Source organism: Cygnus atratus, chromosome Z (assembly GCF_013377495.2).
Source record: "Cygnus atratus isolate AKBS03 ecotype Queensland, Australia chromosome Z, CAtr_DNAZoo_HiC_assembly, whole genome shotgun sequence".
NCBI lineage: Eukaryota > Metazoa > Chordata > Aves > Anseriformes > Anatidae > Cygnus > Cygnus atratus.
Window position 1 is genome coordinate 602436 of NC_066396.1, and position 9861 is coordinate 612296.

Sequence of the window (9861 nt, forward strand, 5' to 3'; positions counted from 1 at the left end):
AGCTCGGACAAAAAATATTGATACTAAGAAGCAATTTACTTTGGGCTGTATTGCGCCATTGATTTTGGGGCAGAACTCCCCATTAAAATCAATGATTCTGAAATGTTCAATGTGGTTCTGAAAAATCAATGGGGAGTTTTGCTTAAAAATCAATGATATAATATGGCCCTTTGTCAATAATTTTTCTGTGCTCCCATTTCCGAATATTTGCAGTCGTTTCCACGCTGCCTTCTCTGCACTCGGTGCCTCTTTGTGCCCCCGCGCAGCAGCAGCTCGGCGGTGACCGCTGTCCCCTGGGACCGGCACCGTGCCCTGGCCCCCCTCTGCCTCGGGTCAGGCCTCACTGCAAGCAGGAGGAACCTAAGAGGCGCCTAAGTTAGGGAGGCCAAATGAAGCCCGTGCTGTGTCAGACAGCTTTCCACCACAGTCCACCACAGAAACGACGGCAGCCGTCGGGAGAACAGGCATTCCACACGCGGGCATCTTCCTGGCTTTACTGCAGTTACGGAAGTCATTTACATTTTAAAAAATAAACTATGACAATTTAAAGAACTGCCTTGGGGCAATTTAGGTTTTTGGTTTCAGCTTCTAAGTTTACTGATTATCTTCTAACACGGGTGCTCTAGAGCAGTCGTTCTGAACAGACAGAAGACACGCACTGTCAGGACAGACGGACGGAGGCCCTGGCAGTGCCGCTGCTCCCTTCCCTGCTCCTCTCACAGCAATGCCAGGGCAGGAGCTGTCCCCGGCTGCTCCCCTCGGCTCAGCCACGGGAAACACTTGTGCCACCAGCCCTTCCGGGGACACCCGGGGGTCCCGTGCGCCTGCCCAGCAGCCACAGCCTCCCCGCAGGGCCGGTGTGGTGCCCCCAGAGCAAGGGCTCGGCCGGGCTGTGCTCCCTGCAGCAAAAACAGCCCCGGAGGCACACGAGGTACACAGATGGAAATACGTATGTTTAGGCTATGGATATTTACTTGCGAGTACGTCTAATTTAAAGTAGTTATGTCAAGTAAACACTATGCAGCAGCCAAGCAAGACCTGCCAGTGCAATTTTGCCATTGAGAGCCAGCAGTTGAAAACTGTATAGAGTGCACTGGCCTCCACATTCAAGCAAATATAATGATAATTGTTCATATTTCTTTAATTTGCTGATTAAAAATGACCTCTCCTGACACGAAGCTGATAGCCTGCCCCTTAATCAAAATAGCTGCCGCTAAGCAGGGGCCAGCAGGCGTCACAGGCCGGGCCGCAGGGCGTGGGGGGGCCCTTTGCTCCCCAGGGCTCCTGGCCGAGCCGCACACTCAGCTGTGCACCAACCGCAAAGCGATTCGCCTGCCCTAGCAAACATGCGTCTACTGTACAGCTCCACAGCAAATTATATCAGAGATGATTAGTTACTGTACGTCATGAGCAATTAGCGCAGAATCCTTCCTTCCCTGTGTCATTTCTCTTTTGCTGTTTTAGGGTGTGCTCTGGCACCTGGAGAAGGCTTTGTGGCTGGGCTCAGCTAGGCCGGGTACTCCCTGCTCCTGCTCACTGCCAGCAGAGTTTCGGGCCGGGGCAGCCTGGCCCCTTGGCTGGAGGGTGGCTGAGCCCAGCCCCGTGCTCAGCCTGGCTGCCACCGCATTCCCCTGGGCACCATGCTGAGCAGGGCAGGGCTGACCGCCCACGGGTGCCATCCTGCCAACCTCAGCACCGGGGGACCCTGTGCTCTGGGTCTGTCACCTGGGAATAGTGGGCTGGCTGTCCTGCTCTGCATCACCCTGCGCGGCCGCGCTCTGATCCCTGACTGCGGCCCTCACCTGCTACTACAACACAAATAATAAATGGCAATATTAATAATAAAAGCACCACATGGCATAACACGCTAGCGTTACTACACGGCTATGTCTTCATAATCACATTTGCTAGAAGTCATACTCTGCTGTACGAACAGTGGTGAGCGCAGGACGATTGCGACAGCAAGGAAAGCCGGAGATGCCAGCAGAGCTGATGCAGAATTACACCCTGGGAAAGAGAACTTCGCAGTCAGGAGGTTTCTACACAAGTGCATCTGAAGTCACTTGTGGACAGCAGGCCGGCATGCCATGCCAGAGAGCATCCAAGCCCCTTTCGCAGCTCTAAATGCCTATTGCAAAAGTAAAAGCCGGAAAATGCTGGATAACTAAATAGGGAAGAAGGGGGGATTTTCAAAAGGGCTTTATAACTCTCGGTATTTGCAGACAGTGCAGAGGGATGACGTACCTCCCTGCCGGAATAGGCTGAATTTGGTCGTGTGGCGGATGCGGTGGCTTTCCCCCCAAAGTGCAGGAGGTGCCTGTTGTGGCTGGGGGTGCTTTGAGGGGCCGGGGATGAGACCGGGCCGGGAGGGAGCCGGGTGGCCCAGGGGCTGGTTTGGGGGCGTGGGGCTGGCTGTGGGCACCGGGCGATGCTCCCGGTCGCTCCGAGTTTGTGTGGTACCGGAGCCCCCTGCCCTCTTCCTATGTCTGCGTGTGGGTACGGAGTCACTGAAAAACTAAAAGGTGCAATTTTAAGGTATGATTTTAAATTGTCTTTTGCATCTTCTTTCAGTGTATAGTCAGTTCTCAGCGTCATACAGAATAATATAAAAATGTTAAAATACTTTTAAGCATACTTGCTTTAATTAGAAAAACAGTTACTTTACAGACTCCTTTATCCTGAGACATCATGGCCAAGGTTTTCAAATATGTGACCCTAAGATTTGTCCTTTTTGCAAACAGCCTGATTTTCAAAGGAACTTAGAAAGCTGTGTCTCCCTTTGACTGCACTGACTGTTTGTGACCGGAAAATGAGGCCACTAATTCAGTTGTCTGACCGTGGACTTAGGGATGTAAATGGGGAAATCCAGTAATTGTATTTCCTGTTCCCTGTGCTCCTGCTACACTCGCTTCCCTTTAAAAGCCATTTTTTAGGAACTTGGAAGTCCTGATTTCATTCCGTTGTCTGCCTGCCTGGCTCCCCCCGACCCGCTCACCCTCGTGGGTGCTTGGTGTGGCCGGGCCGGAGGGACGGCCGGGCGCACCTCTGCCGAGCGGTGTGGAGCACTGCAAGGCGTGAGCTGGGGCAGACGGGGCTTCTGGTGCGGGTTGGCCCATCCCGTTATCCAGGCTGAGGGGGCCTGCCAGCCCTCCCTGCACAGCCCGCTCCTCCAGGCGCACACCTCGCCGCGAGGGGCCGGGTGCTACGTGGGGCCTCTTCCGCACCGCTGTCATGCGCCGCAGCGAGCGGTGTGGGAGCCTGGCTGCACGCAGGGGTAAATGGGTGCTCCTGGCGGCTCCCTGTGCCGCAGTATGGGCACGGGCTCCGTGTGCTCACAGCCGAGGAGACGTTGTCTCCCAAAAGGTGCTTCCCACCAAGGACACGGCCTCGAGAGGGACGCACGGCCTGGCGCCGCGCTGGGGCTCGCCTCGCCACGGGGTAGACACTCCACAGAGACCTACGGCCGCCCGTTTGGTATTTCAACTTCAAAATTAAAAGACCAAATAGTGTCACACAGATGTGAATGAAAATGTTTCAGTCGGTCTAATTTGGACTAGGGTGTGGCCCCAACTGACTTAAAACGCTGGAGTATTCTAAGAGTAATACAAATGCCTAGCTAAAGTACAAGCTGTATTTTCACCTTTTCCATGAGGTCTTAAAAAAATGTAAAATTCAGTAAATACGAAAATATGCAAGCTGTGGAAATTTGGGATCCTTGCTGAAGAACTTGTAAGTGATAATAAACTGGGATTCTGGGTGGCTTTTTCAGTCAGCCACGCCAACTAGATGGATGCTGAGCTACTAATAGCAATGTATACAAGAGAAGCGATGCCTTTTAAAATTAGCACTCCTAATTCTAATCTGAAAGGAACAATTGACTTTAGATGTTTAGAGGCATTTAGTGGAATGCTGAAATAGGAAAAGATTTTAAAAGATACTTCATAGCATATATATAAATGCAAAATATTTCAACTTTGCTGTTATGCTGCATGAATAGCATCCACAGAATCTGATAAATGCTTCTGCACTGCTAAATATGCTTAAACCCTTTGATGAACAGTGACAAGGGTGATTAAAAAGCATCTTTATATTATGGAAAATATTTTAGGGTGGGTATTATTATTTTTTTTTTTAGAATTGTATCTGAAGAATGTTTACTCAGATTTGGGCACTTTTTAGACAATCATTTGGCACTTCAAGATTAGGTTCTTAGGCACAATGCGACAAGGTCAGTTTGGCCAGTCCTTCACCGTGCATCCTGTAGAGCAGCTGGAACTCTGCAGGCAGCTGGTGGGACTCCTGCCACTTGGTTGTGAACTTTGTTCCTTTCTTATCATAGTAGTGGTATGGGAGGTCTTCCCTTGTGTTGGGGTCGAACCCGAACGGCCAGAATCCGTACAAGTGAATCTCTTCGCATATGGCAGAAGCAAGTGTATACATGAGAATACCTGTGCTCAGCCGCTTGGGTGACAGGTGTTTGTTTTTCCAGTATCTGTGAAAAAGAACAAAGGCGCGTTAGTATAGGGTACACATAATGCCACGGGTTTGTTGTAAGAAAAAAAAAGGAAAAATTACTGCATGGAGACCGTCAAAAATACTGCTGCGTGGAGACCGTCAGTGCTCACAGCTGTTAACCCCAGCAAGGTAAGGATTGCTGTTCTGGTCAGTCTGTAATGAACAGGACTGCAGAACTACCTTATTACCAGTCTGATTCTCTTTCGTGATCCCCTTCTGCATGTCTTTTTGTTTTTTAACCTGGAAAAGCAGTGCCTTATCCAGAAAGGTAGATTCACTGGCTCCTGGTCACATGCGCCACATTTTCCTTGTATAAATTACTACAGATTTGCTTGGATCACCCTGCAGATGTCTGTTAGCATCCCCATTTGCTAGCTGGGAAGAGCAAGTTCTTCTATAAGTGGTGCTTTTCTTATGCAGAATCTCACTCAACTCCTCCGTACTCCTTCTGTCTCTGCAAAGCCCCGGCAGGAGCAGAGCCCATGGCAGAGCACGCCCTGTGTGCACAAGCAGCCCACCTCAGATGTGCCTCAGTATAAATCCGTACAGAAATAATTGAAGCACTTACTGAAACAATAACAAAACTGCGTTTGCTTTGAAAGCAGACGGTATCGGGTCCTGACTTGCTAGACAGTGCCTATCAGGTTAGTCGTGAACAGAAAAATAAATGCAGTTGTATTGGTATGGAGAGAAATATGTATTTTAACAAGTTAAATGTGAAAGAAAAATACGCACCTGTTAACATGTTGCATTATATTTCCTGGCCAAGCCAACTGGACCTTTAGTTGCCCTCTATGCTCAACAAAGAAGTCAACCAGTGTTCTTGTGACTGTTGCTGATGTGTGGAAGAAAAAAGCTGGGATCCAAAGAATGGCTCCATCAAGCTTTTTTAGACTTAAAAAGAAGTTGTTGCGATCCTGAATGGTCAAAAGGTTGTTGTAATACTTCTCCAGGATGCTGGGGTTGAAGGTTGTGAGATTGGTTTTCCTTCCAACATCTTTTTGGAATGCCTCAGTTGGAGCAAAATTGCAACGAAAAACAAAATCAGATTTATCTATTTCTTGTCCGCACTGACTCCCGGTCAGGATTCCGCTATTTCCAACCACGGCACAAATGTTGTAATGCTTATTCAGGATCGGTGACACGTCTGGAAGTAGTGATCTGAAGTTATTACTAATAGAAAAAACGTACTTATGGCTGGAATAATCATAATGCATCAGCTGTCCAATCCGAACACTATTCTTGGTCAAAGAAAAATTTTTTATTACATCGACATGCTGAAGGATTTCTTGCCTAAAATAAAACAGAAAAACAAAAGAAAACATTGAGTTATATTTCTCCCTTTTCTGTGGTGGAGAGATTTATTTCCAGCTAGAATTTTTTTTTTTTTTTTTTTTACATGCAGCAAAGCAGTTTCCTGAGCAATGTGGTGCAATGGCTTTAAAATTAATATACATAAATAGGAACGATGGAGCTGGCTGCTCACGTAGTGCTCCGCTTGGCTTTACTGGCCTGTCCTGACTGATGCCAGCTAAGGATGTGTCCATGTCTGCTGTAATAGTGTCAGGATTAAAATATCGGGTTCACCATATAAATGTGAGGAATGTAACTAACAGTATACACTTCCCACGTTCACCTTCCTGAAGTGTAGGGTGAAACACATTTCTGTTTGTGCTGCAACATGCCTGGTGGAAGAGTTTGCTGCTGCTGCTGTTCTCTGCACATATTTCACTCTCAGTTCTGGACCACGGATCTCTGGTAATGATGGATATTGTGTTTGCCATGACGCATTTGAAGCAATACCAAGAAGTCCAGCTGAATTAACAGTAACGTAGCTGATTTTTTAAATACAAGTACTTCTTGTGTTCTCATTAAGAAGCTTTGAGTCACAAAACAAGCGACAGTCACTGTCTCTCTTTATGTAAACATAATTCCTTAATGTCTTTTTTGAGCAAGCATGCCAGCATCTTTGCAAGGGTTATTAGGAACACAAAAAAACAAACAAAACCAACCCTGCTCAGGAATTTCCCTAGCAGGGCATAAAATTAGAAAACCAATACCACTTTATTTGCTCATGTTTATGGAAAACAAACAACCTTTCTTCCAGCTCGCATCCTCCAATGTCTAAGCATTAATGGAGTCCCACTGGGTACCCTAATTATGGGTTATGGCTGACAGACAAATGCAGAGGCAGATCCTGAGGCATTAGCTAAAACCAACAGAGGGGTGACACTGAGTTATTTATTAAGAATGAGATGGTGGTGCCAGGAATGAAGCCATACTACGGGGGGGCACACCAGCCGGGGAGATCCCAGGGAAGGGATGGGGCAGGCAAAGTGCCATCGCCTCTCGGAGGCCCACAGCTCCTTATCGGCTTCTTTTGGGTTCCTTATGGGCGGTGGGCAGCATTTGGCAGTGCTGGAAGTTCATCACCGGCCTGCTGTGCCTGCAGCAGTGCTGCCCTGGGACTGGAGAGCGACCAGAAGGGAGGAGAGAAGCCCAGGCCCTGCGTGCTGGTGCTGCAGGGCTGCAATGGCCCCACTCTGCAGGGCTGAGGGACCCGGGTTCATGTTCTGTGGGTGGGATATGTGAACAGTCACGGTGCGGCCTCTAAACCAGCAGGCATTCATCAAGACAAAGCCAGAGCCAAGATGGCAGTAGCTATCTTAAACGGCTAAAGGATTCTGTTTTCTTTGACTTCACTGCTGTATATAAATACTGCAGTAAGGCCAATAAATAAAAGAGGCTGGGCAGACATCACCGAGTTCACATCACGGTGAGGAAAAGAAAAGCCCATTTTGCTTCACATGAAGTACAGGGCAGCTCTGAGGAAGCTTAAGGAACCGAGAAACTCTTTCTATTGCCACGAGGCCGTGAAAGTCAGTGCACCTTGTGAACGGGTGGCAGAAGCCAATGTGCAGTGAGGGCATCTCAGGGGGGTCCGGGCTTGGTGGCCGCCCCGAGCCGCCCCCAGCCCGCCCGGCCAGCCGGAGCGGTGCCAGGAGGCAGAGCCGCACCGCACTCGCTCAGAGCTGCTGGTGTCTGGGAAGTTGTGCTGGGCATGTTCTGCCCTCCGTGAACATGGCACTTCATGGCTGCTACAGGCTGATTTGTTTCGAGTTTTAAGCAGCCAGCCATTTATCTTGATAAATGACAATTTCTCTCGCGCTCTGGGAAACTGGGTCATGTTCTGTTTGGTAAAAGGATGCATGTTGCAGCTTGGTGTCCTGCTCTGAAATAATCAATTCCTCCACGATAACTGTAACCATCTTGGGAAATGCTCTGATTCAGCCTTTGTTTCTCACGGCTGGCGAATTACTCAGAACTCGGAGTATTTAGCAGCCCCAGATTGCATTTGCCTAAACCCTCGGGGGAAGGGGATAACCTCAGGGAAGGTGAGAGGGGGCGAGCGGCGCCGGGCGCTCACCTCTGGTGCGCGAACGCGGTCCGGTTGAACACCCACTTGGAGGGCTTCTCCTGCAGCTCGTGGGTCAGGGAGTTCGTGATGGGCACGAACGAGGGGTCCAGGAACTTCAGCGCGAACTGCGACCTGCAAAGGAGCGCACGGACCCACACGGGCACAGGGGCACACACCCAGGGGCACACGCACGGGGCACGCACCCAGGGGCACGCACCCAGGGGCACGCACCCAGGGGCACACGCAGGCCGCACCCCGTCTGCAGCCGAGCCCGACCCGCGCCCCGAGCCGGGCGGCAGCACCACGGACAGCGCCGGCTGCTGCGCGCCGCTCCCCGACGGGCCGGGCCGGGCCGGGCCGTGCCGAGCCGCTGCCCACCCTGCAGCCCCCCCCGAGGCGCCGAGGTTCCCACGCCCGGCCCGGGGGCCCCGCGGTCCGGAGGGGCCGCCCGCCTCCCGCAGCCCCGGGGACGGGGCAGCGCGGATGGGCCGGGCAGGGGCGGCGTGTCCCCGGGCTGCGGGGGAGCGGCGGCGGGGCCGTGCCGGGAGCGGGCAGCGGGCCGGGGCCGCGGGGCCTTCCCGGGGCCTTCCCGCGGGGCCCCGCCGAGCAGCGCCGGGGCTTCCCCGGCACCGGCTGGAGGCAGCGGGGAGCGGGTGCGGGGGTGCCGCGGGTGCCGTGGGTGGGACGGGAAGGCCCCCGCCCCCGGGCCGTGCCCGGCCGGGCAGCCCCCCCAGGCTGGCCTCACCTGAATCCCGCGTGGAACATGTACATGCGGGGCCCCCCCGCGCCGGCGGCGCGGGGCGCGCCGAAGATGTTGTCCTTCTTGAGCGAGACGTAGCTGATGAGGGAGAGGATGAGCAGCGCGATGCTCAGCATCACCAGCCCCAGCACGCTGGCCACCCGCACCATCTTGCAGCTCCTCATGCCGGGAGGCGGCCCCGCGGCTGGGCGTGTGCGGGGGGGCCGCCGCGGGGCTGCATGGGGGGGCGGGGGCGGCGGGCTCGGCCCGGCGGCGGGGACGGGGCCGGCACCGGCGGCAGCCGCCGAGAAAATGGAGGGAGGGAGGGAGGGAGGGAGGGAGGGAGGCAGCGAGCGGCGGCGCGCTGAAATGGCAGCCGGCAGCGGCAACCCGGCGGCCCGGCTCCGGCAGCCCCGAGCGCCGCCGTGCCCCCCCCCCGCCCCGGCGCACGGCCCGGCCGCCCCGGGCCCCGCTTTCCTCCGACAGCCCCGGGGGCCCTCCCCGACGTGTGCCCCCGCCAGCCCCGGGTGCCCCGCGGTGCTCCCCCCGCCAGCCCGGGGGCGCCCAGCCCGGCCCCGCGGCGACCTCCCGCAGCCGCTGGGTGCCCCCGGGTGCCCCCCCCAGCCCGGCCCTGCAGAGCCCCGGGTGCCCCGTGGGAGCGGGGCTCCCCCCGCGCACCGTTTCTCGCCCGCGTTCCCCCTCTGGCAACGGCACCCGGCTGCGCTTTGGGCTGCACCCCGCAAACCCACGGTGCCCCCCAGCCCCACGGTGTCCCCCTGGCTGGAGGGCCGGAGGCTGCCAGGGGCTGCGGGTGGCTGGGGGGCTGGTGCAGCGCTGCAGGGTCTGCGTCTCAGCCTGCACCTCGGCACTGCAAAACCCACGCAGAGACCCCTTGCTTTCTAAAACCAAGGAGTTTGGGCCACGATGCTACCTAAAAGAGCCCCGGCTGCAATTAACTGGCCCATAAATGAGACACGCAAACTGAGGAACATTCGTCTCCTACGAACATCCTTTCTCTGGGCTATATCCTACAAGCTCCCCATGCATGAGGCTCTCTTTGAAGAGGTGGAACATGAGGAGCTTGCAGGGCTGGGTTTTACGTCACAGCATGGTTCTTTAGCCTTCAGTGGGAATTTGGCCTGAGTATGGCCCGGAGGACTGTATCCCATTGCCGTGGGATCCTTGTGGC

At 54.0% G+C, this 9861-nt stretch overlaps 1 protein-coding gene across 1 annotated transcript; it reads right to left on the bottom strand.

Moving 5' to 3' along the window:
- Window positions 1–4209: 4209 nt before the first annotated feature.
- On the bottom strand, window positions 4210–8857 carry ST8SIA3 (ST8 alpha-N-acetyl-neuraminide alpha-2,8-sialyltransferase 3). The gene is made up of 4 exons (XM_035560027.2): window positions 8679–8857; window positions 7943–8065; window positions 5251–5808; window positions 4210–4492 (listed from the first exon to the last, which is right to left on the bottom strand). The coding sequence occupies exons 1-4, from the start codon at window positions 8855–8857 to the stop codon at window positions 4210–4212; spliced, it is 1143 nt and encodes a 380-aa protein (XP_035415920.1).
- Between the last annotated feature and the right edge of the window lie 1004 nt (window positions 8858–9861).

Coding starts and splice junctions, on each gene's coding strand:
- ST8SIA3 (XM_035560027.2), bottom strand. CDS start 8,857: ATGAGGAGCTGCAAGATGGTGCGGGTGGCCAGCGTGCTGGGGCTGGTG. Junction 8,066..8,678: donor ATGTTCCACGCGGGATTCAG/GTGAGGCCAGCC, acceptor GCTCCTTTGCAG/GTCGCAGTTCGCGCTGAAGT. Junction 5,809..7,942: donor ACCGCGTTCGCGCACCAGAG/GTGAGCGCCCGG, acceptor GTTTTATTTTAG/GCAAGAAATCCTTCAGCATG.